Raw genomic sequence first — 26,497 nt, 5'->3', positions numbered from 1 at the left:
AGAAAATGTCAACATTGTCCAAAGCAAGGGCGCACAGATACAAAAGAGCCCTGATATTGACCCTTGTCACTGCCAGGGGTCCACTGGAATATTGCACCTACACACACACAACTAACTTGTGCTCTTTTTTTACTTCTGGTACATTAACAAAAAAAAAAAAACCCACAAAGTTTGGCTTCTATTTATTTTTCTTTAGATAGCAAAGTTTGAAGACACAACACACCAAGTAGTTCCCACTGCACAGATTTGTAGCTAAGAAAGTCTGTCATGATGCAAATAGAAATTACGTCTGCTTATAACAAGGATATAGTTTGCCTTAAGATACAGATGGGGCAAACTTCACCTTGACATTTGGCTCAGATTGCTTTTAATATCACAACATGCCACTCCCTTTAAGCAGATCACATTACATCTTTTGCCACTCAAGTGGATTGGGTGACGTTTTCTGTTGTAAATGGTTTCAGGAGGTATAGGCAGTCTCATTCTGATTTCAGCTCATCAGTTTTTTTAAAGGCCCAAAGTATCAGCGACCCTAAATCTGGCCATACAGGCGCAGATTTAAGCTTCGGCCCCCTAACGGCAGTGGCTTCAGTCACACGAAATTGCCTCACAAGGAAACTTCTGGCAACTTCGTAAAACCGAAGTAACGCGTATGCCATCACACCGGCGATTTATATTCTTGCTGGTGGGATGGCATGTCAGGGAAATTAATCGCCCTCAATAGTGAAGTTTATCGAGGGCGACTAATCTCCCCGTGTGCCACTGCCCTAAGACTATGTCAGTAACTTATCAGCCTCCTTATGGACCCTCTCTGACTTCCTGTCTGATAGTGTTGTGTAGGAATCTATTTGTGAAAGTTTAATAATCCCATGGGGTTGAGGACAGCATCGCTGTGCTGATGTGGTCTTCCTGTTGGCCTACATTGGTCCCCATTATGATCCAATTGTTGGCCCAAGAGATCAGATCATATTGATATTGCCCAACATATAAGAGGCCCTCACGTATACATCACCTTAACTGTCTATGTATTTTCTATGCACTTCCTGTATTCTGTTTACCCTTGTGTTTCTGACTCTCAGTTAAAGCCCAAATTCTTCAGTCTACAAATTCAAATCTTAGAAACGGCTAAAAAGGTGAATGTAAATTGCAAAAGTGCTGGAGACACACCCTGACTAAGATAACATTAATTCATTGTTTGAGTTTAGATCCTCTTTAACTGGTCTTATTATTAAATTTACTAAAGGGAAGATTATCTGATCACTTTTATAATTTATATTTGTTTACTAATTTTTTCTTAGATATCTGCATTTTAGACTGCTAATAGCAGGCTTTTGGTTCAACTGGGATTCAACAACCCAAGGGTTAATTCAAAAAGTGCATGCAAAAAACAGCTGCAGATCCAAGCCTGCCTGGCAGTATAAAACAGCTAACTTAATCTCACAAACCACTAAAAATAAAAAATGAATTTAAACTGCAAACGTGCTCAAAGGAGCACTATGAATCAGTTTACTTCAACTCATTTTTTTGGGTTTAGACTCCCCTTTAAAAGATCAGCTCCTAAGGATCAGTCGTGATGTCACGGTCTACAGCAGTTATTTTAACAGCATGTTATTTATGATGCAGTGAATAGAAGTGGTCTGCTACTGTATTCACAGTGAATACACCTTGATAGCTGGATGTGTATATAAACAAGAACGGATAATAGCCGCCTATTTTCACACATACATACATAACTAAACAACTTTCTGTATGAGCAATATACTTTTCATAATTCAGAGTATCTGTGCGCGCTATATATATTGAGGAGAGCCAGCTGTGTGGAATTGTTTGTGAATCATTGATTTTAAGTAACTTTTTGATTTAATTACAGTGAATGAAATGTTAAGGTATTTGTTGAAATAAATATTTTTTTTTAGCAGGTCCTGAGTGCAATGTCTGGGCTGCTTCTCTAACGTCTGCTGGAATCCTCCTATTCAGTCCATGTATAACTAAGAACCAGTTTGGGTGCCTCTAATGTACCTGGCAATCTAAACTTGGCAGAACAATGAATACGGACAATAAATTTATTCTACAGTTCCACCTGCTCATAAGGGCCAATCCAAGAGTCTGCTAACTCTCTCAGCATACTATACCGGTGTTGGAAAACCTCATTACTGCAATCCGCTAATGACTGAGCCATCTGATTCATGAGGGTCTCCACTTGCATGTGTTTATCAGCAATCCCCTTGCTCTCCCCCTTGATGATTTCTAAGGTAGGGATGGGCACAGGGAGTATGTTTTCATATCCATTAGTTTGTTTATGCCAAGCGCTATCAAACATTTCAGGCTTTAGCACCTCCTTATTGGCATTGAGCACAGCCAAAATATGGCGACAGGGGAGTTTGAGGCACTTATTAAAGTAGCAGGTGCATTGTTTTGGGCTCTCCCAGGTAACTTCCTGAGGATTCTCCAAAAGCTGGATGACCATATTGTCAGTCTTGTTGAGCAAGAGCTGTGCAGACTTCTGTGCAGCGCATAACTCCTTCATACACAGATCAGAAGCCGCAGCGATGCAAACGCGATCCAGAGACTGACAAATTAATTCCCCTGCCTCTGTCTGCCTCTCAGGTTCCAAATTGGACTCCTCCTTGGGTTTCACGCTGGAGTCTGACTCTGTCCCTGATTTTAAACAAAAATCTGATGACATGGGCCCATAGCTCTCTTTCTTTGGACATTTCCCTGAACAGAGAAGGGATGTATCATCTGGACTGCAGGTGAGTTTTTCAACCTGCCATTTATGTGCTTTATCCTGTATGAATTTAATTATATCAGTGACAACAGTCTCTAATGCAACGGGTTTATCGAAGATATTGCTGAACTCTTTACGTGCCACTTCCACTGTATGGAAATATACAGAGCACTGAGGAGGAGTTCTCCAGCGGTGTAAGGCCCATATCTTATCCTCTAGGAGTAGGTCTGGATTCATGGCAGCCTCTTGATCTGGTTTTAAAATTTGTAGCAGGGTCATATGCATCTTCTTTAGGTTTGTATCTGTGGCTGAACACATTGTCTTCTTTAGTGCTTCCGTTAACAACTTCTCTGACTTTTGAGGCAACGACAGACTGTAAATCTCTTCCTGTATGTGTTTGCTGACATGATAAGCTGAAAGAACAACCTCAGCCGATGGGAAAATTTTGGAAATTATATATTTGCCTTTAAATAAAGGGTCCACCAGGAAGGTACTGATATCAGCCCAGCGAGAGTTGAAATCCTTCAACAGAGTGAACATGTCAGTCAAACCTTTGGGAGTCTCTTCCTTAGGGATAGCTAAGTGTACAAGCTTTAAAAAGTCATACTCCATCCTCATACATGGCCCATCTGCTGCAAACAGATATAAGGTTTTCCCTTTGGTATTGTTTATGCGAATCATCAGCAGGGCTTTTGGGCTCTCATTAAACACCCTGGTCATGAAGCTGGACTGGAAGTTGATTGATTCTATGTTGGTGTGTGTATCCAGCTGAAAGCTAAGCTGTGAACCAGGATCGTTAATCATTACGTTCTGCAGTGACTGGAAAACCTTGTTTTTTGCGGGACTGACATTTTCCAAGGACTTGAGCTGGATTTTCAACATCTGTTTAAGGGGAACACAACAGTGTTTAAACAGTGGTTTAATATAGCAGTGTAAGACACACAAAGACATGCTAGCTAGCTACTTTACATTTAAGATCCACATCTCTTATAACCATTTTAATGAGACCCTTAACAGCAACTAAAACTAAAAATTGTGAGCATTTTCAAATACATGGGGCTGCTGCATACTTTCTTAAGCAATAGAAGATCTACTCCTTATTGTCCCTGCTTATCTCTGCACTCACGCCAGATACACACAAAATTAAACTGTAAATTGCCAAGTATACTGTGGCGCCCAATGCAGGCAGTGTCTGCGAACATATTCACTGGCTGCTTCCCCTGATACTTCACCTGGGGCCAAACGATCAAATTCTACATGTGGATATGGGGCAGTCGGTTCGGGGACCTCATCAGCGAGCCAATGCGGTCCCCGATCCGATTGGATTTTCTAACCTGGCCGATCGATATCTGGCCAATTTCAGGCCAGATATCGGTCGGCCAGGCCCCTCGGTTCTGCCCCTACACGGGCTGATAAGCTGCCGAATCGGTCCCAGGTAACCAATATCGACAGCTATAATCGGCCCGTGTATGGGGACCTTTACATTTAGAATGCCCTCCCTGATTTCCTCTGGAGAGAAACGTCCCTCAGTCTTTTTAAAACTAAACTTAAAGACTATCTTTTGGAGCAATTGCACAGTATCTGATCTGGGAACTGGCACTTATATTGTAGTGTCACCCACTGTGACCTACAGCACTTATATTTTTCTGTTTGTGTCTGTAAGTTACCCTCCCATATAGATTGTAAGCTCTACAGGGCAGGGACCTCTATCCTCTTGTGTCTGTGACTCTAAACTTATTGCAACTGTATCTTGTATTTATTTTTATACTTTTTTATTTATCTATGATTATCTTAATAACCCCCTGTTTATATTAATCTATTCTACTGTACAGCGCCGCATATATAAGTAGCGCTTTATACATAAAGATATACAAACATATTTGTGTAAAAAAGAAATACTTTTATATATATTTCTGGCAGTTCACATAGCATGTATGCACTTATGCTTACTTAAACCCAACTAAATAAGCCCATGTCAAAAAGGAGACTACATTTTCCCTTTAATATTGAAACCCACTTTTATCAGTTCAAATGCTAGGAGCAACTGTGAAAAGGGGAAATGAATCCTTGCAATAGTATAACCATAGCAGAAATGTCTTTGGCTGGGACAAGACACAATTTTAGTGGATTTCATTTTTACTTTTTGAGGGAGAGGATACAAAAACTTGACATTATGGTTGCCCACTGCAAAGAAGGGGAGCTAGGAGAAGCCATGAGTTAAATACAAACACACATTTAATTGTTAATAATGGGGCCAGCCCTAGGCTGGCAATCTGTGCATTCTGGAAAATGCCAGAGGGGCTGCTGTAAGATGCCATAGACAGTCACTATTTATTGGGCTGGAGGGGGCTGTTTGGGCCTCTGTGTAACTAAAACGCCAGGGCCTACTTTTAATCAATGTCAAAACCTTAATGGATGGTTTGTCACTGTACTGCCTAGCATGAAGGGTAACCCTGCAGCCTTTCAAAATAGGTGGTAATATTGTATCAGGACATATGTCTACCCGGTGTGAAAGTAAAGGTTACTGGTGCTAGAGCAGGGAGGTTGGCCCTAATCTTAATGTCCAGCCTGCATGTTTCCAGCTCTCCGAATTCTGGTAGCAGCAGTAGGACAGGTAGAGAAGCGCAGACTGTAAGCAAGTATGTTTGCTGCACAGATAAAATGCTCCTACATTACCAAGTAATGCATTCGTCTAGCTCTTAAATCGTTACCTCGGTCATTTCCAGCTAATACGAGTCCTGAGCCCGAAACAAACAGGAGCGAGCAGTGCCAATGCAATCTGCTGGATTCCTCGATCACTTCAGGGGTAGTAGCCATATAATTGAGAGATTGCTTTTGCCGATCCTAAACAATCAGCACACTTCCTGGAACAAGGGATCGCTAAAGAAAAAACACGTATCACACGACGCTTTTCCTCCAATCACAAGGTTTTAGCCTTTGTCCAATAAGAATGGCGAGTAGGAGGGGCTCCAACGCTGCCGTGGGAACCCTACTTTACCTAGCAACCAAGCTCTAACAGGCATACGCAGATAACAAAAAAAAAAGTAAAATTAAATAATTGGCTGTGTGTAATCCCCTTTATACAATACATACCTATCTGGAATTTGATCAATATGACTTAAATGAGCAATACTAAGTAAGGGGGAATTTGACTAGATAAAGAAAACATAACTACTGGAATGTGTTTTACATCAGAGTCTTCATAATATAGCTAGTATCCCTCTCCCATTCTGTATCCACAGAAAAAAATGTCCACGCTTAACCATGCCCCCTGATCTGCTCAGACCAAAATCCAAAAAGATATGAAACCAAGGTCTGTCCTGTCTCCCCTACAAAGTAAACAGGGGGGGCAGTTTTTGCACATCTGTAGACAACAGTGCATGTGGCTTAGGAAAGGTACCTGGGACCACGTAACCCTGTGTAGCTGTGAATAAGGTTAATGCATACCTCCCAACAGGGCCGGAACTAGGGGTAGGCAGAAGAGGCAGCTGCCTAGGGCGCAATGATTGGGGGCGCCAGGCAGCCTCTCCTGCTTACCCCTAGTCTGCTCTCTTTAGTCATTGCCCCCGCCGCTTGTCCCTACGCGGTGGGGGCAATGATCCATAGATTCGCAACGCGAACCCCGCCCCCAGCGCGTTCAACTGCGCATGCGCGCCAAAGGGGGGGGGCAAAGAGGAAGGTGCAGGGGCGAGGTGGCCGACCGAGTTGCCTAGGGCACCCGGTTGGCTTGGCCCGCCCCTGCCTCCCAACATTTTGAAAACGGAAAGAGGGACAAGAACAAATGCCGGGCACAGTGTGGCAGAATTTTTTGACCAGGCCCGTTTTTGTAACCACACCCCCTAAATACCACTCCCATTTGACTAAATTTGGCAGGTTATTTAAAGAATCTCACCAAACTGGAATATATATATATATCAGAAAATATTGCCCTATTCATCCTTTCCCTTGATTCACCATTTAGTAATAGGCTGTGGGCTTCCTCCAAGATCACATGACTAGAAATAATGCAGCTCTAACTGTAACAGGAATGAGTGTGGGAGCAATCGGCAGAACTTGGTCCATTCATTGGCTGATGTGGCCTAGTATGTATGTGTGGCCTTGTAAATCCTGTGATCCCAGGAAGCGGCCCTTAATTCTTAAAATGGCAATTTTCTATTTAGGAGTATCCAATAGCACAAAAGAAGTATATTTTTATGAAAATGGTTTCTTTAGATGAATCATGATTTTACATGAGCTGGTTTATGCAATATATTTTTAGAGAGATCTACATTGTTTGTAAAGTTTCCCTACATATATATATGTAAAAAGAACAGAGCGCCACACACACAGGGACTTAAAAAAAACCAAATAATCTTTATTAATCCAACATTTTGAACACTAAAAGTGTTGTTCTTCAGGTTTTAAATAAAGTATAGGACGTGTTATCGAATGCTAGGGACCTGTACGTTTTTCAGGTATGGGGTCTTTCCTTAATTTAGTTCTCCATACTTTAAAGGTGCCCATACATGCACCAATATTGTATGAAACAAGGTTTTGTATGATGTTCGGTGCATGTATGGTGGGGTTAATGAGGCGACCAATATCGGCAATAGCCTTGGATATTGGTTGTCTTGTTGAACATGCAGGATGAAAAATTGTGATGCACCCGAAGATCAGCTGTGCATTAATGCTGAACTGTCAGTAAGGGGTAAAATTCCTATTGTTTCTACCTGCATATCTGACCAATGGTTGCAGGAAAGATAGTTATTGTAACGTGTATGGACACCTTTAGTCTATTAAAAAATCATTTAAACAGTAAATAAAACCAATAGGATTCTTTCGCCTCCATTAAAGATTCATATATCGTAGTACAAGGTCAAATACAAGGTACTGTGTTATTATTATTACAGATAAAAGGTAAATCATTTTCACATTTTTTGAATTATTATTAAAATTGAGGGAGATGGCCTACCCTCAATTTGGAACTTTCTAGATCAGTGCTGTCCAACTGGCAGCACTGTTCACACTTTTTTATCTCTGCATTGTTCACACCTCAGGCTCAGACTGTGAATACCCACATTGTAGGAGAAGTGCCAGCATTGTGTCATTGAATGTTCTATGCCTGACCTATGCTGCCTGTGAGTATGGCACACACAGGCAGCATAGGGCAGGCAGAGTATAGCACACAGGCAGCATAGGGCAGGCAGAGTATAGCACACAGGCAGCATAGGGCAGACAGAGCATGGCGCACACACAGGCAGCTAAGGGCGGACAGACCATGGCATACACAGACAGCACAGGGCAGGCAGAGTATGGCACACACAGGCAGCTAAGGGCAAACGGAACATGGCACACGCAGGCAGCTAAGGGCAGGCAGAGTATGGCACACGCAGGTAGCTAAGGGCACACAGAGTATAGCACACAAAGCCAGCATAGGGCAGGCAGAGCATGGCACACTCAGGCAGCTAAGGGCAGGCAGAGTATGGCACACACAGGCAGCATAGGGCAGACACACCATGGTACATGCAGGCAGCTAAGGGTAGGCAGAGAAGGGCACACACAGGCAGCATAGGGCAGACACACCATGGTACATGCAGGCAGCTAAGGGCAGGCAGAGAAGGGCACACACAGGCAGCAGAGGGCAGGTCGAGTAGAGTGTAGGAACAGTGACAGCATTGTGTCATTGAATGCCAGCATTGTGTCATTGAATGTACTCTGCCTGACCTATGCTGCCTGTGTGTATGGCACACACAGGCAGCATAGGGCAGACAGAGCATGGCACACACAGGTAGCATAGGTGTGGTTTGAAGTGGGTGGTTTAAAAAAAAAGGGGCTGGTTTAAAAAAAAAGGGGCTTTCATTAGCGGCCCTCCACTATGTATGCTAGAGAAATTCCGGCCCTTGGCACCATAGAAGTTGGACAGCACTGTTCTAGATAAAGGGTTTCTGGATAAATACACACATTATACATACTGTAAAAAATATATAGATTTGGGGTTTAATGGAATGGGTCTTTAAGGGATCATGAGTTGGATCACCATATCTTATGTCTGCCACCAATATGGATTCATGCAGCTCTGTGCAGGTACTGTTTTATTATTACAGACAAAAAGGAAATAATTTGTAAAAAAAAAATGAATTATTTGAATTTAATGCATTCTGCAGGTGTTGGCCTTCCCATAATTCAGAATCTGTATATAAGATTAGACTGACGCACAAGGTGGGTGGGGGGAGTATGCCTATATGCCTCCCCCTGCCTGCTGCTTCTGAAGCACAACCTAAAACAGGTGGGTCTAGTTAGTAGTTCCCAATCCATAGGGCTCACCCCTGGCTGGGAAGAATAAAGTTAGTTGCTCTACTAGTACCAGAAGACCAAATTAAAAGTCAGTTAGGCTGTGGTTTGGCAAACACTTTTTTCTGCCTTAGAATGCTAAATGCACCGAATAACAATATTTTCAAATACCTGTACCTGTAGCCTTATAAGGGGGACCAAACGAATGCTGGACATCAAAGCGGTACAGTCCAGGGATGCACTGAATCCACTTTTTTGGGATTCAGCTGAACCGTGAATCCTTCATGCAAGAGGAACCAAATCTGAATTTGCATATGCAAATGTGGGAATGGAAGGGTTAAAGAGAACCATGCACAAAGTGCAAGTGAAAAGTATTGTAACTCCATGTTTACACAATTTTAAGAATTTGGATTTGGCCAGGCACTTGGGTTTGGCCAAATCTGAATCTTGCTGAAAAAGTTTGAATCCTGGCCAAACCCTGAACCAAATCCTGAATTTGGTGCATCCCTAGTACAGTCCAAAATCCAATTCTAAAGATATATAGTCCTGCTACATGTACATACCAAAAGAAAAAATATATAGATTAAAAGGATATGTACAAAAAGATTTATTTTCTTACAATAAATACATTTTCGGCATTGTTGGTTTATAGACACAAATATTAAGGCCCAGACACACAGTTCACTGAAGGCATGAGGTAAGTACAGAGATCACATTAACAATTACTTTCATGTCTCAGTAGTCGTTTGTGCTTTAGCTCTGAGATGGGTGAAAATCCAATCTACACAGTTCCCGACAACCGTAATCCTCTTCTCCCTCTGAGGGTTCTTTCTTCACCCACTGATAGGGAGGTCTTACAGTGTTAATTTCAACATGATCCTGACTGACATCTGTTTTAGACTGTGTACTCCACCTGTATATCATGTTTTTCAAAGTACAGCACCTGGCCTTCAATTCAGGGGTTCCGCACTGTAAGAGGAGATTTGAGAGTTCCTTTGTGAGAGTCCGAATCTTGCAATGTCTTTCCTTTACTTCTTCCTCATTATTAGCATAGTGCAATAACCTGTTCCAGACCTTCAAACCACACAAGGGCTGAATGTATTTCTTTTGCAAGCTGCCAGAGACCATGGCTAATTCCACAGGCTTCTTGCTTCCATATAGCATACTCAGGATGTGCCGACATGGCAGCTGGTAGCGTCCACTGAAGTAGCAGGTGCAAGAACGGCAACCAATACTGATCTGCTGTGGTTGTTCTAGAATCTGGACAGCGATATAGTTGCTCTTTGCACTAATAAGATGCGTGGCCCCTTTCACCAACTCCCACTCCTTCATGCAAAGCTGGAAGCCGAGACGATTGCAGTGCTCCCACAACGCTGAAGCCATGGTATCTGGTGCATTCAGAGGTCTGGCTTGACCCTTTTGAGCTGGCGCAATTTTGTGGGCCATAAACTTTTTTGCAGTTTCTTTATCTCCCTGCTTGGAGATTTCCTGTTGCACTAACCATCTGCTCAAAATGCTGGAGGAGCATGGGGGAGATTTTCTGTCATATTGCTCAACGGGACAGTCATTTGGGGAAGCATCTTCTTCTTTCTTAACATTCAGTGCTGTGTCAATGATTCCTAAAGGCTTGGGTGAAGAGACTTTTGGTGGCGAAGGTAACGTTTTTTTATTTTGAATCACTTTCTTGTTTTTGTTTGATTTTCTGGGGCTCTGCCTGACAAAGCCCAAGGAACCATCTCTGTGGTTCCCTAATACTTTGCTGTTGAAACAGTCTGCATTTTCCACAAACTTCTGGATACCTGATTCTATCGAGCTCTGTTTGTCCAGCAAACAGCCTATTTTTTTGGTGACAACATCCAGACTATCCATGTAGGTGCTGCATGAATGCAAGCCCTTTTTTACATGCATGTACCAAAGCATTTCACAGGAAAACCAGTGAGTGCCCAGGAAGTCGTACAGCTCTTTCGCCACTCTGCCCTGCAGCTTTTCCGCAAGAAGCGACAGCTTCTCTGGAGATGTGTTGTATATAGCATCATCTAAATATTTCTGAAGCCACTCCTTGGTTGTAGCAGGTCCTCTGATCTTTCGCTCAATCAAACGAGTCATGTGATACACTGACAGCAGAACCTGTGCAAAAGGAAAACTCTCTTTCAGAAGGGCCGTGTGGCCAAAAGCTATTTGCGTAAAGATTACTTTTACTTTTAGCCATTCTGCGTTGAAGTCTTGAAAGACGGTTAACATTTTGTGCAAGGTGTTTGTATTTTCCCTTCTGATAAAGGCGAAGTGGACTACTTTTGTGCCACGCTCTTTGGTCTCAACCAGGAAAGCATAGAGGATATAACCAGATTTGATAGTGACCCTATGTAGCACAAGACTCTCTGGATACTTTTCAAACAAACCACCCATTTTACTGGTCTGGAAACCCAAATGCTCCAGTTCCTGACGACTCCCAATGGTCATAGTAGCCTTGGCACCTGTATCTTCAGACAAAAATGTGTTCATCAGTTGGGTCAAGTTCGTGACAGCATCCCCCAAGACAGCATTCTCTAAACTGTCAGTCTCATTGACTGAACCACCATGGCAGTCATCTAGATCTGACAGATCCTCCATATTTACACAGACCTGTACTGTATTCTCATCTGTGCAAGCTGAAAATAGCTTCTCACTGCACAGTTTCTTGGGCAGCGGCTCAGATTTTTCAGAAAGAGATTCTGTTTCATTGGAAAGCTCCTCAGTGTGGACATGATCAGAGTCCTCATCCTTTATCACTAGGCAATCCAGTTTCTCGTCATACTGCAGAACAAAGTAAGCTGGGCATGGATTTTCCTGCCTCCGTGAACAACAAAATTTTAAATGGGCGAATCTGCAATGCAATAGACAGAAAAATGTGTTTAAGAAGCAGTATTCATAATAAACAAACATTTGTATAATGTAGTTAATTGACATTTTATGGACCTACTAGCTCCTAATTGTCATATGCTATAGGCCAGTGCTGTGCAACTTATTAAATGTAGTGGGTCAAGTTGAAGCTAACAGCAGATAAAACTCTGTCATAAATTCCTTGGAAACCAGTATTGCTGCAAAGACTTCAAACATAAATAAAGGCAGCTCTCTCAGCATTATTATTCTTTTCTCTAGATGGACTGAAAAAAATGTTGCTGCTCCCGTAGGCTATCACATGCAGTTGTTTCTCCGCCGTTAGTATGGATTCAGTTACCATCATAGCGGTGTACCCCAATACACCGCTATGATGGTAACTGAATCCATACTAACGGCGGAGAAACAACTGCATGTGATAGCCTACGGGAGCAGCAACATTTTTTTCAGTCCATCTAGAGAAAAGAATAATAATGCTGAGAGAGCTGCCTTTATTTATGTTTGAAGTCTTTTTGTGGCCCAAAAATCCACACAAGCACTTTTCGGTTATTTGTTGCTATATATATATATATATATATATATATATATATTTTACACACAGCGACAGGTGGACTGCATTCGAGTTAATGCACACATATACAAGGTGGATAGGGGGCTGAAGGAGGAGTTTTCTGCCAGTAGAAAAACAGCAAGTGGAGAAACTTCCTAGGTAAGACCATACCTCTTAGTACAGTTTAACGCATGACCCTTTAAATTTCTACTACATTGCAGTTAAATATATATATATTTCCCTATTTATAAATAAATATATTCTAGACTACAATTTTTTTTTTATTTTATTTTTTTTAATACAAGATATGACAATTTACATATGAAAACATACAATGTTCCTCTGTGAGGCTACAATTTTATTTTTAAATCTGTATCCTTCTATTAAAGCCCTCTCCTATTCGTCTACCACACTCTCATTCAAACCACTGCTTGGTTGCTAAGGTATATTGGACCCTAGAAACCAGATAGCCGCTGAAATTACAAGCAGAACAAAAAGGATAAATGAACAGGTCAGTGTTTGAAGGTGTAAATGAAGCACAGAAGTCAAGCTGAAGAACCCTTACATGACATCTTCCCGCACACAGGCTCCTTGGGATTCATTGTGTTCCAGTACAGAGGTGCTGCTGTGGATGCTGTAGTTGCTCTTGGTGTCATTTTTATAGGAGATAAACCTTTTATTAAAGTCCTCGTACGTCAGAAAACAGCTCCCTAGAAGCATTGCTGACCCTTCCCCCCCACCCAATCAGCCACTAAACACTCAATACCGGCTGGGCTGGCAGCTCTTAGAATACTGACACGTATAACATGGGGGGTTACAGGGTCAGTCTCCTTAGAATGCTGCAAATGATTCCAAAGGGATAGTTTAGATGTAAGGCTGTTAGCACAAAGCGGGGTGACTTAAGGCTAGTCGGCTGCTTTTTAATCTGATATATAAATACGCCGGCTGCCTGTTCAGCTGACCCTTCATGCCGACCAATAGCCCCGCTTTCCGCGGCACAGTCCCAGTTTTCTCTGCCCCCGAATGCTGTTTAAATGTCCCGCAACACCGTTCAAATATCCTGATCCTCGGCTCCTGACGGCCATCTAACCCACACGTCACAAGTATAATCTCGTGAGACTATGAAATCACGTAGCTGCCTAGGAGGCGTGGCGAGCCATGGTGACGTACATATGTCGCGCATAAAAGTAATGCTACAACTAGGAAGTAGTTCGTTATTTACTTTCTGGTGGGAGATACCTCCTTTCTTGTCTTTGGAGCTCAAACTTGTTCCAGGAAAAAAAAAAAAATTGTTGTTGTTGCCAACAAAACCTGCTGCCATCAGAGCCATCTTTCCTAATTTGAATTTTCATGCAAACTAGGGCTAAAGGTCCCCATACACTATAAGATCCGCTCGCTTGGTGATGTCGCCAAGCGAGCGGATCTTCACCTGATATCCCCACCTACGGCAATTTTTTGACCACGCCCTCTTTTGTGACCACGCCCCAATTACCACACCCCATTTAAAAAATACTCCTTTTATATAGATGAAATGGCGGGATCAGACGCAAATGTGCTATTCCCTCATACTGTACTACCTAAGGAAAACATTATAGCAACTCCTACATATAAATACAAGTATAGAGAAAAGGCAGTCAGTTATAAGTGAGTTATAAGTATGTACCAGTTTTGCCCCCCCCATACACAGTAGCCCCCATACACAGTAGCCCCCCCATACACAGTAGCACAGCATGTCATGACACTCATTGTTGCACAAGCATTACAGTGTATGTATAAGGCATACATTACAGTGAGAAGTATAAGGCAATATCCTTTCAGCAATACTTTTAATAGAATGCAGAATGTATTTTAGATATTAATGAGTGCAGGGAGTTGTAGCAAACTAACATGGTTAAGCTAATTACCCTGCAGGTGGTATTATAGATGATATACTGACCACCATCAGGGTTTTGTCCTGTACCAGTAAGGAAGACTGGGGTTAAGGAAATGTTGGCCTAAAGGTTCAGGATAACTCTGGGTAGGGAGGTTATCAGAAGGAGACAGCTAAAGAGAGCTCAGCAGTGAAAGAGGTGTAAGGGGTAGCAGGTAAACAGCATAGTGAAACTTGTACCGGGAAGAGGGGAGGAATCGGTAGGAGTGGGAGACAGGGAGGCTTCTGTAGTGAGCTGCAACTAACATACATACTGGCAGCAGGGGAGAAGGAGCCATAAAAGAGCAGAGGGCAACAGCAATAAATCCATCCTGTCGGCTTGGAATCTCAGTTGCAGCGCTCACCTCGCAAACTTTCTGTGCTTCCCGGAGCAGTCTAATCATGACGTCACAGTCACAAGTGGGCAATTGAAAAGCGGGACATTTAAACAAAAATCCGGGACAGCTGGCTGAGTAATGAAAGTCGGGACTGTCCCGCGAAAAGCGGGACAGTTGGGAGGTATGCCCTGATCCGCCTGTAATTTGTAACCTGGCCGATCGAGATCTGGCCAATTGCAGGCCAGATATCGGTTGGCCAGGCCGCTCACACGCTATACACGGGCCGATTAGCTGCCGAATCGGTCCAAGGGACCGATATCGGCAGCTACTATCGGCCCGTGTATGGGGACCTTAAGTCAGATTCAGGTTTTTGTACTTTGAGGTTCCCAGTATTCTTTTGTGCAAGCAGGGGAGAGATTTTTCACACTTAAGGGACAGAACAACGGCTAATTTAGGAGATATTTTACTTTGGTGCTAATTCCAAAGTGTGCAGGTTCCCTGTCCGTTTCTCAGCAGAAAGTTATGTGGCTCCAAAAGGGTGTCTGATAACTGGTGCTGGCAGGGGTTTCACAGATGGGCCTTACTCATAAGAGACACAGCTAAATTGAGTTCTGATCCAGTGTTGTATGTGAAGATGGCCATATTTTTACAATTAAGGGACAAACCAATGGCTAATTTAAGAGAAGACAAATGGTGAAAATTACTAAGTCACTTTGAGGTTTTTTTTTCATGGCAGGCCCAGACAGGCGATTCTGTAGAGAGGCCTCTGTAAGATTCCATAGACAGTCACTATTGGGCTGGTGTGGGGGCTGTTTGGGCCACTGTACTTGAAATTACAGTGCCTATTTTAATCGAAGTCAAGGCCTGCATGGTGGCATCGGAGGGTCCAGGTGGATTTTAGTGCAAACAAGGGCTACATTTTTTTTACAATTTAGAGACAAAACAATGGTTAATTAAAAACAGTTAATGGGTGAAATTATCCAAAAGTAATCTTGAGCTTTTAGCCTAGACATAATCGGGTATGCCTGTTTGTGGGCTCTGTACATGGGCAGATAAGACTAATTTTGAAGGGGCCAAATTGGCAGCCTAAATCTGCCCTTGTATGTCCACCATCTGTTCTATTATGTTGGGTTGAAAAACCCAACAGACTGTTCTTCGACTTCATCTTATTCTTCCGCTTTTCTTCCTCTTCTTAGCGCCCCCATTTTCTAAACGCTACTCCTCCTACAGTTGTAGGGGTACAGTGCCCAAACTCTCCACACTTCTTCATCCTATAGTGGAGCAGGTTGCTTGTGCCCCCCGTCTTTTTGTGGCACCGCTCCTAATACCCCAATTTTTCCATTGACTTTGACAGGGAAGATTTCAAACTGCTGCCACACTTACACCTTTAAAGCTACACTCCCCAAACCTGAATAACATAATCATGGGGTCACCCCAAATGAAACAGCAACCTTTGTTGGATAACCCAAAGTGGGAGGAGCCAACATCAGCCAATCAAATTTCGCCAATTAACTTTAATGGGGAAATTAAAACTGCTGCCAATCTTACAGCTTTTAGGCCACACTTACCAAACATGAATCACATAGTCATGGGGTCAGCCTGAATGAAAAGACCCCTGCTGCCATTCTCACAGTAATAACACCAGGATCCCCAAACCTTGTAGAGTTAGGCAACAGGTAACTGTGGTTTAAGGTTAAAAAAATTGGGCAGACCACCAACAGCCAATCAGATATTACCTGTTGACTTTCAATGGGGAAATTCACCCTGCTGCCATTCATACAGTAATTGGGGGGGACAGTTTTTTTTTGGTTTGAAAAAGTGGATGGAGCCACCAACAGACAGTCAGATCAGATTTCAACTAGTAAATTTTTTTGGTTGAAATTTAAAATGCTACCATTCTTATTCTATTTATGCCAAGGTCCTCAAAGTTAGTCACTGGTGACAATAAAAGATCCAAGGTTTGAAAAAAAAGTGGGTGGGGCTACAGACAACCAATCAGATTCATTTCATCGATTTAATGGGGAAATTTTAACTGCTGCCATTCTCACATGTTTAATGCCAGTGTTTCCAGACTTTTCACAGTTGGTTACTGGGGGACTAAGGTTAAAGGTTAGGAAAAGTGGGTGGAGCCACCAGCAGCCAATCTGTTTCCACCCATTAAATTTTATTGGTTTATATTTAAACTGATGCCATTATTTAAGTATTAAATTCCAGGGTTGTTAATCATTTGCAAAGTTAGTCACTGGGCATTTGTGGTTCAAAATTAGAAAAAGAGGATGGAGTCACCAACAGCCAATCACATTTCACATTTCAATGGTGAAATGTAAAATGCTGTCAGTCCAACAATTTTTACGCCCCCAAGCGTAAGTCCCCAAACTTTGCAAAGTTGGTCATTGGGGGACTGCAGTTCAAAAATAGGAAAAGTGAGTTGGGCCACTAACAGCCAATCAGATTTTATTCATTGAATTTTATTGGTTTAAATTTAAAATGCTGTAATTCTCACACTATTTATGCCAGGGTGCACAGTGGTTTTTACTAAATAATTGTGGTCCAAGGTTAGAAATACTGGGCAGAGCCAAGAACAGCCAGCCGTGTCTCTTTCTGCCTGCCCGCTATCTCCACTTGGATGTCCCAACGTTACCTTAAATTAAACCTCTCTAAGACTGAACTGGTTCTCTTTCCCCCATCCAACGCCCACATTGTTCCCGAGGTATCTATAAAGGTTAACAATTCCACCATCACCCCATCTCCCCAGGCCCGGTGCCTTGGGGTTATCCTTGATTCTGCCCTGTCCTTCACTCCTCATATCCAGTCACTTATCAAATCATGTCACTTTCACCTAAGAAATATTTCCAAAATACGATCATTTATCACCCAAGATGCTGCCAAAATTCTTATTCACTCTCTTATAATATCTCCCCTGGACGACTGTAACTCCCTTTTAATTGGCCTTCCCCTCCAAAGACTGTCCCCTCTCCATTCCATAATGAATACTGCTGCCAGGCTCATACACCTCTCCAACCGCTCCTCCTCTGCCGTGGCACTCTGCCAATCCCTGCACTGGCTTCCCCTACCATCCAGGATAAAATTCAAACTAATGACTCTCACATACAAAGCAGTTCATAACTCTGCCCCACCCTACATCTCTGAACTTATCTCTAGGTACCATCCAACCCGCTTGTTACGCTCCTTTACTGACCTGCTCCTCAACTCCTCTCTCATTCCCTCCTCACACACTCACATTCAAGATTTTGCAAGGATTGCCCCCCTTCTCTGGAATTCGCTCCCACAAACTATCAGACTTTCTCCCAATCTCTCTGCCTTAAAGAGATTTCTAAAAACGCATTTATTTAGAGATGCTTACCCTAATCTTGTTTAAAATAACCTCAGTGTGCCGCTAAAAGCAATAACCTGTGCCACACCTCTCACAACTCTGTCGTGCCCATTCCCACACCTTGTGTCTCAACCCTTTCTCCTTGTAGATTGTAAGCTCTTTTGGGCAGGGCTCTCTTCACCTCTTGTATCGGTTATTGATTGCTTTATATGTTACTCTGTAGGTCCAATGTATGAAACCCACTTATTGTACAGTGTTGTGGAATATGTTGGCGCTTTATAAATACATGTTAATAATAATAATAATAACAACAGATCAGATTTCATTCAGTGACTTCACTTTTTCAAACCAACATAAAGTTTGTTCTCAAACTTTCTTTTCTGGTTATCAAATGTCACCAAATCGGGCACAACTGGATTGTTGAATTGCTAGCTAGAAAAAAATTGCCTAAAGGTGGCCATTCATGGGCGGATTTTAGGTGCCAATTTAGGTCCTTTGGACAGATTGATAACTAAAATTTACCAGAACTTAATTGGGCAGGTTTGGTTTTCTGGTGGATTGGGGACTGCATGTGCTCATTCATGCGGTCCTTGATCTGACGACGCATATGCCTGTCATTGTAATTCCATCATTTGGCCCTAGAGCCAAACAATCCAAACAAGCACTGTGTATGGCCACCTTAAGGTAAAGCTGGCCATACACGCACCGATAATATCGTACGAAACCTCGTTTCGTACGATATTCGGTGCGTGTATGGCAAGTCGGCGAGTCGACCGATATTGCAGGAAGCTGCTGATATCGGTCGACTCGCCGATTGGGCCAGTTAAAAGATTTTGATCGGGCGCCATAGAAGGTGTTTGAGCAAAATCTGCCTTCAGCGTTGAATCGGCAGAAGGAGGTAGAAATCCTATTGTTTCTACCTCCTTATCTGCCGTTTCAGCCCTGAATGGTTTGTGGCTGATTGTACGATCTTTCGTGTGACATCGCAAATCGCCACGTGTGTGGCCACCTTAAGGGACAGTAGTAATTATGTACTGCTGATAGCATTGATGGTAAATTCAAACACCCCTCCTCCCAATTATTCATGCTTTTGCCCACCCAATTAAACTCTCAACCCAACCAAGCTCTGGCAACCTCTATACCACTGTTTTAGAGTGAATGATTATTGCCCATTCTACATACTGTATATGTGTACAACCTTATTATGAGGAAAATGTAACCCTGACAGAATGTCAGAATGTGGTGCTACAAAGGTGAACTGAAAGGGGTAGTTCACAATAAAATTTACTTTTAGAATAATATAGACTGCAATATTCTGAAAGGATTTGCAGTTGGTCTTTATTTTGAATTTTTTTAAATTATTTTCCTTTTTATTCATTAGCTTTCCAGTTTGAAAGTTCGGCAGCTATTTCTTTTTGTTGTTTGTTTGTTAGGGTCCAATTTACCAACCAGGCAGTGTTTTAAACAAGAGACTGTAGGATGAACAGCAGAGGGATTAAATAGAAAGATAATAACAATAAAATTGTATCTACACAAAGCAATCATTTTTAGGCTTTTATAAAAACTATAAAAAAAAGACCGGTGTTACAACCTAAGAAAGCCACAGAGCCACTACTCTATTTTTGTAAATGCAGCAAGATGGAAAGTATAAATTAAAAAAAAGTAATTCCAACAGAAAGGTAAAAAATCACAACCTTTTAGTTTCTATACGGCATGTTTTGGCTTGTGTTAGATTGTATATTATGTTTAAGATATGTCCAGTAGGGGATGATGGGAAATGTAGTTCTGATTTTATGGAATATCTAGGAAAATACACTTTTTTAAAAAAAATTCAAGATTACTAAGAATGATGGGAAAGTGAGTACACCAACAAGATGTGGATTTGTGAAAACTGGTCTTATTGCAACATGGACTGAGTAATGACGGAACATTATAAAGAGCCTCAGTGTGAGGAAAGGGAGGGGTGTGTGCTTTCACATTTTCACCAGTGTGTACATAATTTAAATCTGACAAGGGGTGGAATTGTTCTCCACAAAACATTGCTTTTATATTAGGAGTGTTGTTCACCACCCCCTCTCTCTCTTTGTCTCATTTCCTGCTAACCAACATGTGACGAAGCTTTAGTTCCCTTTACTTCCTGACTAAGGATCAAGGTTCAGTCACATGGGCTAGCACAGGCAGTCACATGATAGCAAAAACATGGCAGCTTCCTTGCAACCGGATGATTTACCAGAGCCAGCAAAAGCTAACCCATCAGATCTAAGGAGCATTCTAGTGACCAGTGTCTTGAACTTGGAGCCCCTGGATAAAGATCTTTTTAGGTGATTGTACCTCCTACAAAGGGAAGGGGGGGTTGGGAGAATAAGGCAGAAGTTAGAGAGAATTTTGCCATAAATGTATATGTCTGATGCTTTTAAACTACCTATCTAATCCCCTATGTTCCTCTATGAGGGGGCTGCCATATTTGTGCAGCAGGAGTCTGTTAGCATTAGAAACTTTTACTGACAGTCTGAGAAGGAACAGTCAGGTTTAGGAATTTTAAGGAACAATTACTTACAAAAGCAGCCCTATCAGCAAAGAATGGTCAACATGACCTATAGGTAACTTTTTATGAAGATTCATATTTTAATAAGTTGTTTTTTTGTGTCATTATTACTTGAGAAATGAGTGACCATAGGAAAGAGTGAATTGTAATTTCCTGTATATATATACTGTATATATATATTTATAGCACAAAGTGATGAGTTCACTAAAGAAGTGGCTAGTTATGCTACTGCATAGGTGTTATTTGCTTACCTGCAGTGTGAAAAGTGCAATGTCTGATGCAGTGCAGCATTTTTTCCCATGATTCCAGCGCCACTGCGGTCACAACGGGGAATATGTGCCTGAAGCAATTGTGGGTGGCGTGTTAAAATTGACAGAATTGCTCTTGCACTTTGACACGAATCAGATGCAACTGTCTGTCAATAGGTGTAGCAGTGCTAAGTTTGAAACAGAAGGCACTAGGCAACAACTGCAGCCAAGAGACTTGATAGGGAGTAACACTTGTCCTTTATTTATCACTGTGATATCTGTGGCAGTTAAATTGCTGTTTGTTAAACCTCTCTAACCTCTGTTAAACCACTATAATTTTCTCATTGCAGAGGTTCCCATCACTGGGTGCCACTGACTCAAAGGCTGTTTGGGGGTCAGATAGTGGGTCAGGCTCTGGTAGCAGCAGCGAGCTCTGTCAGCGAGGATGTCAACGTTCACTCTTTGCATTGTTACTTTGTGCGTGCAGGTAATTTCTCAGTTTAAAGGGTTAAAGATACAAATCTGAATTTAATGCCCAGCTGTTGATGAACAATACTTCTTGATAGAGAGATGCTGAGAGACTTCAGGGGAAGAATATATGCTTTTGCGCTGACTCTATCAACTTTTCCTTATTCTGCACCTTATCAGGGGACCCCAAGATTCCAGTGCTGTACCAGGTGGAGAGGACTCGAGACGGACGCAGCTTTAGTGTGCGCTCTGTCAAGGCAATTCAGCATGGGGTGCCTATTCTGACATGCCAGGCCTCCTTCCATCAATTCCAGGAGAGCCCCATCCAGCACCAGTTCAGCATACCTACTGTACCTCCACCAGAGGAACTCCTGACCCGGGAAGAACTTATTCAAAAGTACTTACGGTAAGTATGTCTTTTCCACAGTAGTGAATGCAGCTTTGTGGTACTTTAACTGGATATTAACAAGCACTGCTTAGGGAGGTATGGGAGACTGTGCTCTGATTTCGGTATACAGCTGAAAAACCTTTGTACACACTATGAATGCAGGAAAAGGTGATGTACCGTGTTAGCCAGTCAAAAAATGTTTACAGGGTAACCCTTTTGAAATAAAAAATAACAAAAGTGGTATAAAGGTGATACCTTTATTGGCTAACTAAGATAACCATAGCAAGCTTTCAGAACATTTTAGTTCCTTTTTCAAGCTGATTACAAAGAAGCTGTGGTGCTCGCTGATACAGTGGCGTGCAAAAGTATTCAGCCCCCTTGAACTTTTCCACATTTTGTCACATTACAGCCACAAACATGAATCAATTTTATTGGAATTCCACGTGAAAGACCAATACAAAGTGGTGTACACGTGAGAACTGGAACGAAAATCATTCATGATTCCAAACATTTTTTACAAATAAATAACTGCAAAGTGGGGTGTGCGTAATTATTCAGCCCCCTTTGGTCTGAGTGCAGTGAGTTGCCCATAGACATTGCCTGATGAGTGCTAATGACTAAATAGAGTGCCCCTGTGTGTAATCTAATGTCAGTACAAATACAGCTGCTCTGTGACGGCCTCATATAATATTGGGAGCAACAACACCATGAAGTCCAAAGAACACACCAGACAGGTCAGGGATAAAGTTATAGAGAAATTTAAAGCAGGCTTAGGCTACAAAAAGATTTCCAAAGCCTTGAACATCCCACGGAGCACTGTTCAAGCGATCATTCAGAAATGGAAGGAGTATGACACAACTGTAAACCTACCAAGACAAGGCCATCCACCTAAACTCACAGGCCGAACAAGGAGAGCACTGATCAGAAATGCAGCCAAGAGGCCCATGGTGACTCTGGACGAGCTGCAGAGATCTACAGCTCAGGTAGGGGAATCTGTCCATAGGACAACTATTAGTCATGCACTGCACAAAGTTGGCCTTTATGGAAGAGTGGCAAGAAGAAAGCCATTGTTAACAGAAAACCATAAGAAGTCCCGTTTGCAGTTTGCCACAAGCCATGTGGGGGACACAGCAAACATGTGGAAGAAGGTGCTCTGGTCAGATGAGACCAAAATGGAACTTTTTGGCCAAAATGCAAATCGCTATGTATGGTGGAAAACTAACACTGCACATCACTCTGAACACACCATCCCCACTGTCACATTTGGTGGTGGCAGCATCATGCTCTGGGGGTGCTTCTCTTCAGCAGGGACAGGGAAGCTGGTCAGAGTTGATGGGAAGATGGATGGAGCCAAATACAGGGCAATCTTGGAAGAAAACTTCTTGGAGTCTGCAAAAGACTTGAGACTGGGGCGGAGGTTCACCTTCCAGCAGGACAACGACCCTAAACATAAAGCCAGGGCAACAATGGAATGGTTTAAAACAAAACATATCCATGTGTTAGAATGGCCCAGTCACAGTCCAGATCTAAATCCAATGGAGAATCTGTGGCAAGATCTGAAAACTGCTGTTCCCAAACGCTGTCCATCTAATCTGACTGAGCTGGAGCTGTTTTGCAAAGAAGAATGGGCAAGGATTTCAGTCTCTAGATGTGCAAAGCTGGTAGAGACATACCCTAAAAGCCTGGCAGCTGTAATTGCAGCAAAAGGTGGTTCTACAAAGTATTGACTCAGGGGGCTGAATAATTACGCACACCCCACTTTGCAGTTATTTATTTGTAAAAAATGTTTGGAATCATGTATGATTTTCCTTCCACTTCTCACATGTACACCACTTTGTTTTGGTCTTTCACATGGAATTCCAATAAAATTGATTCATGTTTGTGGCTGTAATGTGACAAAATGTGGAAAAGTTCAAGGGGGCCGAATACTTTTGCAAGCCACTGTATATATACAACATTCAGCTCATAGATCAAATAACCAGAAAAAAAGAATATCTGTGTGGAAGGTGTTAACAAAGTCATATAAACGGGGGGGGGGGGGGGGCTGCAAGGGACAAACAGATACAAACAGATAAGGTACAGGATAATGTGGATCAAAGTGACTTGATATAAATTAAGGTAAGTTACTGAAGTGAAGTGAATGGAATTCCATGTGATTAACTGGCCCAGTGTCTCTACAGATGTTGGTATTTCTGGCTGGGTGCAGGCAGTTCTTAATCTATACAATTTGCCATAAATCCAAGGCCCAGGTTCAGTCCCTTCTCCAGAGAGTTGAAAGTTTTCATTAATTTATATGACTTTGTTAACACCTTCCACACAGATATTCTTTTTTTCTGGTTATTTGATCTATGAGCTGAATGTTGTATATATATCAGCGAGCACCACAGCTTCTTTGTAATCAGCTTGAAAAAGGAACTAAAATGTTCTGAAAGCTTGCTATGGTTATCTTAGTTAGCCAATAAAGGTATCACCTTTATACCACATTTGTTATTTTTTATTTCAAAAGGGTTACCCTTTAAACATTTTTTACACACTATGAAGGGAGTATTTTGTACATTGTGAAGGCACCTAGGGGGTACTCAATATAAGTTTTGAATGTATCAATATTATTGACTAGGGACACACCGAATCCCAAAAAATCATGTGACTTTTGGTCACATGAATACAAAAAATTCTGCACATAGTTCATTTTGAACCCTACCTTACTGTAATTTTGATATGCAAATTAGGGGTGTAATTTGCCTGAATCTAAAAATACTGGATTCAGCGCATACCTATTATTGACACTGCAGCTCCCAATGGCAAGATGGCAGAAAAGTTCTGGAACCAAAGTTTATTTTTTGATTTGTTGACAATGCTAAAGTGCTTTTACATAAGCTCATTCAGTTGGGTATAAATATTATCTGAATAGATAAAAAGGAGTTAGGACATTGGTCAGACTGCCATGATTTCCTGAGAAATCTTATATATATTTATCTTGCAAGGACCAAACATTGAGTAGCTGAAGTTCCTGTTTGCCCTGTTTAGCGTAAGAAAAAACAAAACATAGATTTATCTGTTTAAAACAATATTTAGCACAAGCCCTATTCATATTGAACAAAGGGGGGTATTTTGTTTTTACTATATATGTAATGCATATTTAGTAGAGCATTAGTTCTGTCATTTGAAGGTGGTTAAATGAGGTGATGTATCTTTTCTACAGTGACCCCTCACTGGTGGAGAAACACAGAATGGGTCTGAACAAACTCCTTGCACAAGAGGTCCCTATTGAGATTAAACCTATCAATCCTCCTGACATGTTCCATCGGATCCCGCAGGAACCTCGCCAGATGTTCTGGGTGCGAGCCCAAGGAGTCATTGGTAAGAGATGGGCAAACTGTCAAGCACATGGCAGATATGATGTATAAATCGAGGTAGCTCCACATCTTAGGCCCCATAAGCCAATTAAAAGTTTTTTTTTACTCCCACACTACTTCCTGTTGCAGTATGAGCTGCATTATTTTCTGTCAGGTGGTTTCTGAGGCAGCACACAGACCATCACAAAATGGTGGCTTCATGGAAAAGATGTAAAAGGGCAATATTTATTGATATGTAGATTCCAGTTTGGTAAGATTTTTTAATAGGCCACTTAATATGATATACACTGTCTGTTGATTAAGTTCATTCTGGAGGTATAATTTTCCTTTAAACATTAAACCCAATAGGATTGTTTTGCCTCCAATAAATATTAATTATATCTGAGTTGGGATGAAGTACAAGGTATTGTTTTATTATTACAGAGGAAATCATTTATAGAAATCATTTATAGCAATGGAGTCTGTGGGTAATTGTCTTTCTGTAATTCAGAGCTTTCTGGATAAGGGGTTTCCGGATCATGGATCCCATACCTGTAAAAGGACAGTATACATCTAATATCACCTTAGCTAAAAATTAGCACAATAAATAGGACCCAAAATGCATATATTTTTTGTCATTATATAGCACTAATTGAAAAAAAAAACCATGCTTGTTTAAAAGATGTGTAAATCTTATTTTACCTTAAAACGTGTTAGAATACTAAAAAAAGAATAGTAATAATCCTTATTTTGTAGGCAATTATGAATAATATATGGCACTTGTTTCACTTTGGGCTAAAATTGAAAACTGTCTGCAAAAATGGCCCCTTTATTGGAGCTCCTTATAGATCCTCTCAGGTCTCTGTCAGTGCTTTAAATGAAGGGTCAGTGTGTCCTAACGGTCCCTGCCAGAAACACAGTAGGAGGGGGATAGCCAATCACAGCCCTGCAGCAATTTAACCAGCAGGAAATGGAACAGATGGTCGGGACTAGTAGGGTTTTTGGGGAATTTCTCAATAAATCAGTCCGAAAAACTTTAAAGAGATACTGACACCAGAAAGTAAATCTTTTTTTACATCTATCATAACATTGTCTTTGCAAGAACTTTATAATTTTGCCATATTTGTCTGTAAGCATTAGAAGCAATAACTGACAGGTTGGGAAGGGACAGTCAGGTTGGCAAAACAGTCAGGTTTAGGAACTTCAAGTAACAATTACCTACAAAACCAAACCTGTCAGCGAAAAACCATCAACACGACCTATAGGTAGTTTTTTATGTATATTCATATTTTGAAAAGTAGTTTTTTCGTGTCAGTATCACCTTAAGAACAATCCTTCTATGTTTAGAGGAGTATAATTCACTGGTACATTCTTAATTTTTACATGATATGTCCCCTTTAAGGGTTCCACCCGGTGGTCATTTTCTCTGCTTGACGTCATCATTAACTTTCTTCCTGTTCTAAAGGCGCATGTGCGCATAGCCCCTTCAGTCTGTCCTGTCCTACAG

General features: G+C 41.7%; 3 protein-coding genes across 4 annotated transcripts in view; 1 reads left to right on the top strand and 2 right to left on the bottom strand.

Annotated features, from left to right (window-relative positions):
• Window positions 1-167: 167 nt before the first annotated feature.
• Window positions 168-5,646, bottom strand: zswim1 (zinc finger SWIM-type containing 1). 2 transcript variants are annotated; one of them, XM_012971630.3, is made up of 2 exons: window positions 5,440-5,646; window positions 168-3,610 (listed from the first exon to the last, which is right to left on the bottom strand). In XM_012971630.3, exons 1-2 carry the CDS (start codon window positions 5,446-5,448, stop codon window positions 2,069-2,071), a joined length of 1,551 nt encoding a protein of 516 aa, XP_012827084.1. In that variant the 5' UTR covers window positions 5,449-5,646; the 3' UTR covers window positions 168-2,068.
• Window positions 5,647-9,581: 3,935 nt separating this feature from the next.
• Window positions 9,582-13,619, bottom strand: zswim3 (zinc finger SWIM-type containing 3). The gene is made up of 2 exons (XM_031894541.1): window positions 12,991-13,619; window positions 9,582-11,861 (listed from the first exon to the last, which is right to left on the bottom strand). Exons 1-2 carry the CDS (start codon window positions 13,143-13,145, stop codon window positions 9,752-9,754), a joined length of 2,265 nt encoding a protein of 754 aa, XP_031750401.1. The 5' UTR covers window positions 13,146-13,619; the 3' UTR covers window positions 9,582-9,751.
• Window positions 13,620-20,141: 6,522 nt separating this feature from the next.
• Window positions 20,142-26,497, top strand: part of acot8 (acyl-CoA thioesterase 8) — an 8,444-nt gene continuing 2,088 nt past the window's right edge. Inside the window, exons 1-4 of the mRNA XM_002932510.5 lie at window positions 20,142-20,327; window positions 21,150-21,286; window positions 21,448-21,673; window positions 24,858-25,015. Coding sequence (XP_002932556.1) covers window positions 20,206-20,327; window positions 21,150-21,286; window positions 21,448-21,673; window positions 24,858-25,015 — 643 coding nt within the window. The 5' untranslated portion in view covers window positions 20,142-20,205. The remainder of the gene's footprint in view (window positions 20,328-21,149; window positions 21,287-21,447; window positions 21,674-24,857; window positions 25,016-26,497) is intronic.

This window comes from Xenopus tropicalis, chromosome 10 (genome assembly GCF_000004195.4).
Source record: "Xenopus tropicalis strain Nigerian chromosome 10, UCB_Xtro_10.0, whole genome shotgun sequence".
NCBI lineage: Eukaryota > Metazoa > Chordata > Amphibia > Anura > Pipidae > Xenopus > Xenopus tropicalis.
Note: the sequence above shows the minus strand (reverse complement) of the source record. Positions and strands in the feature narration are given on the sequence as shown.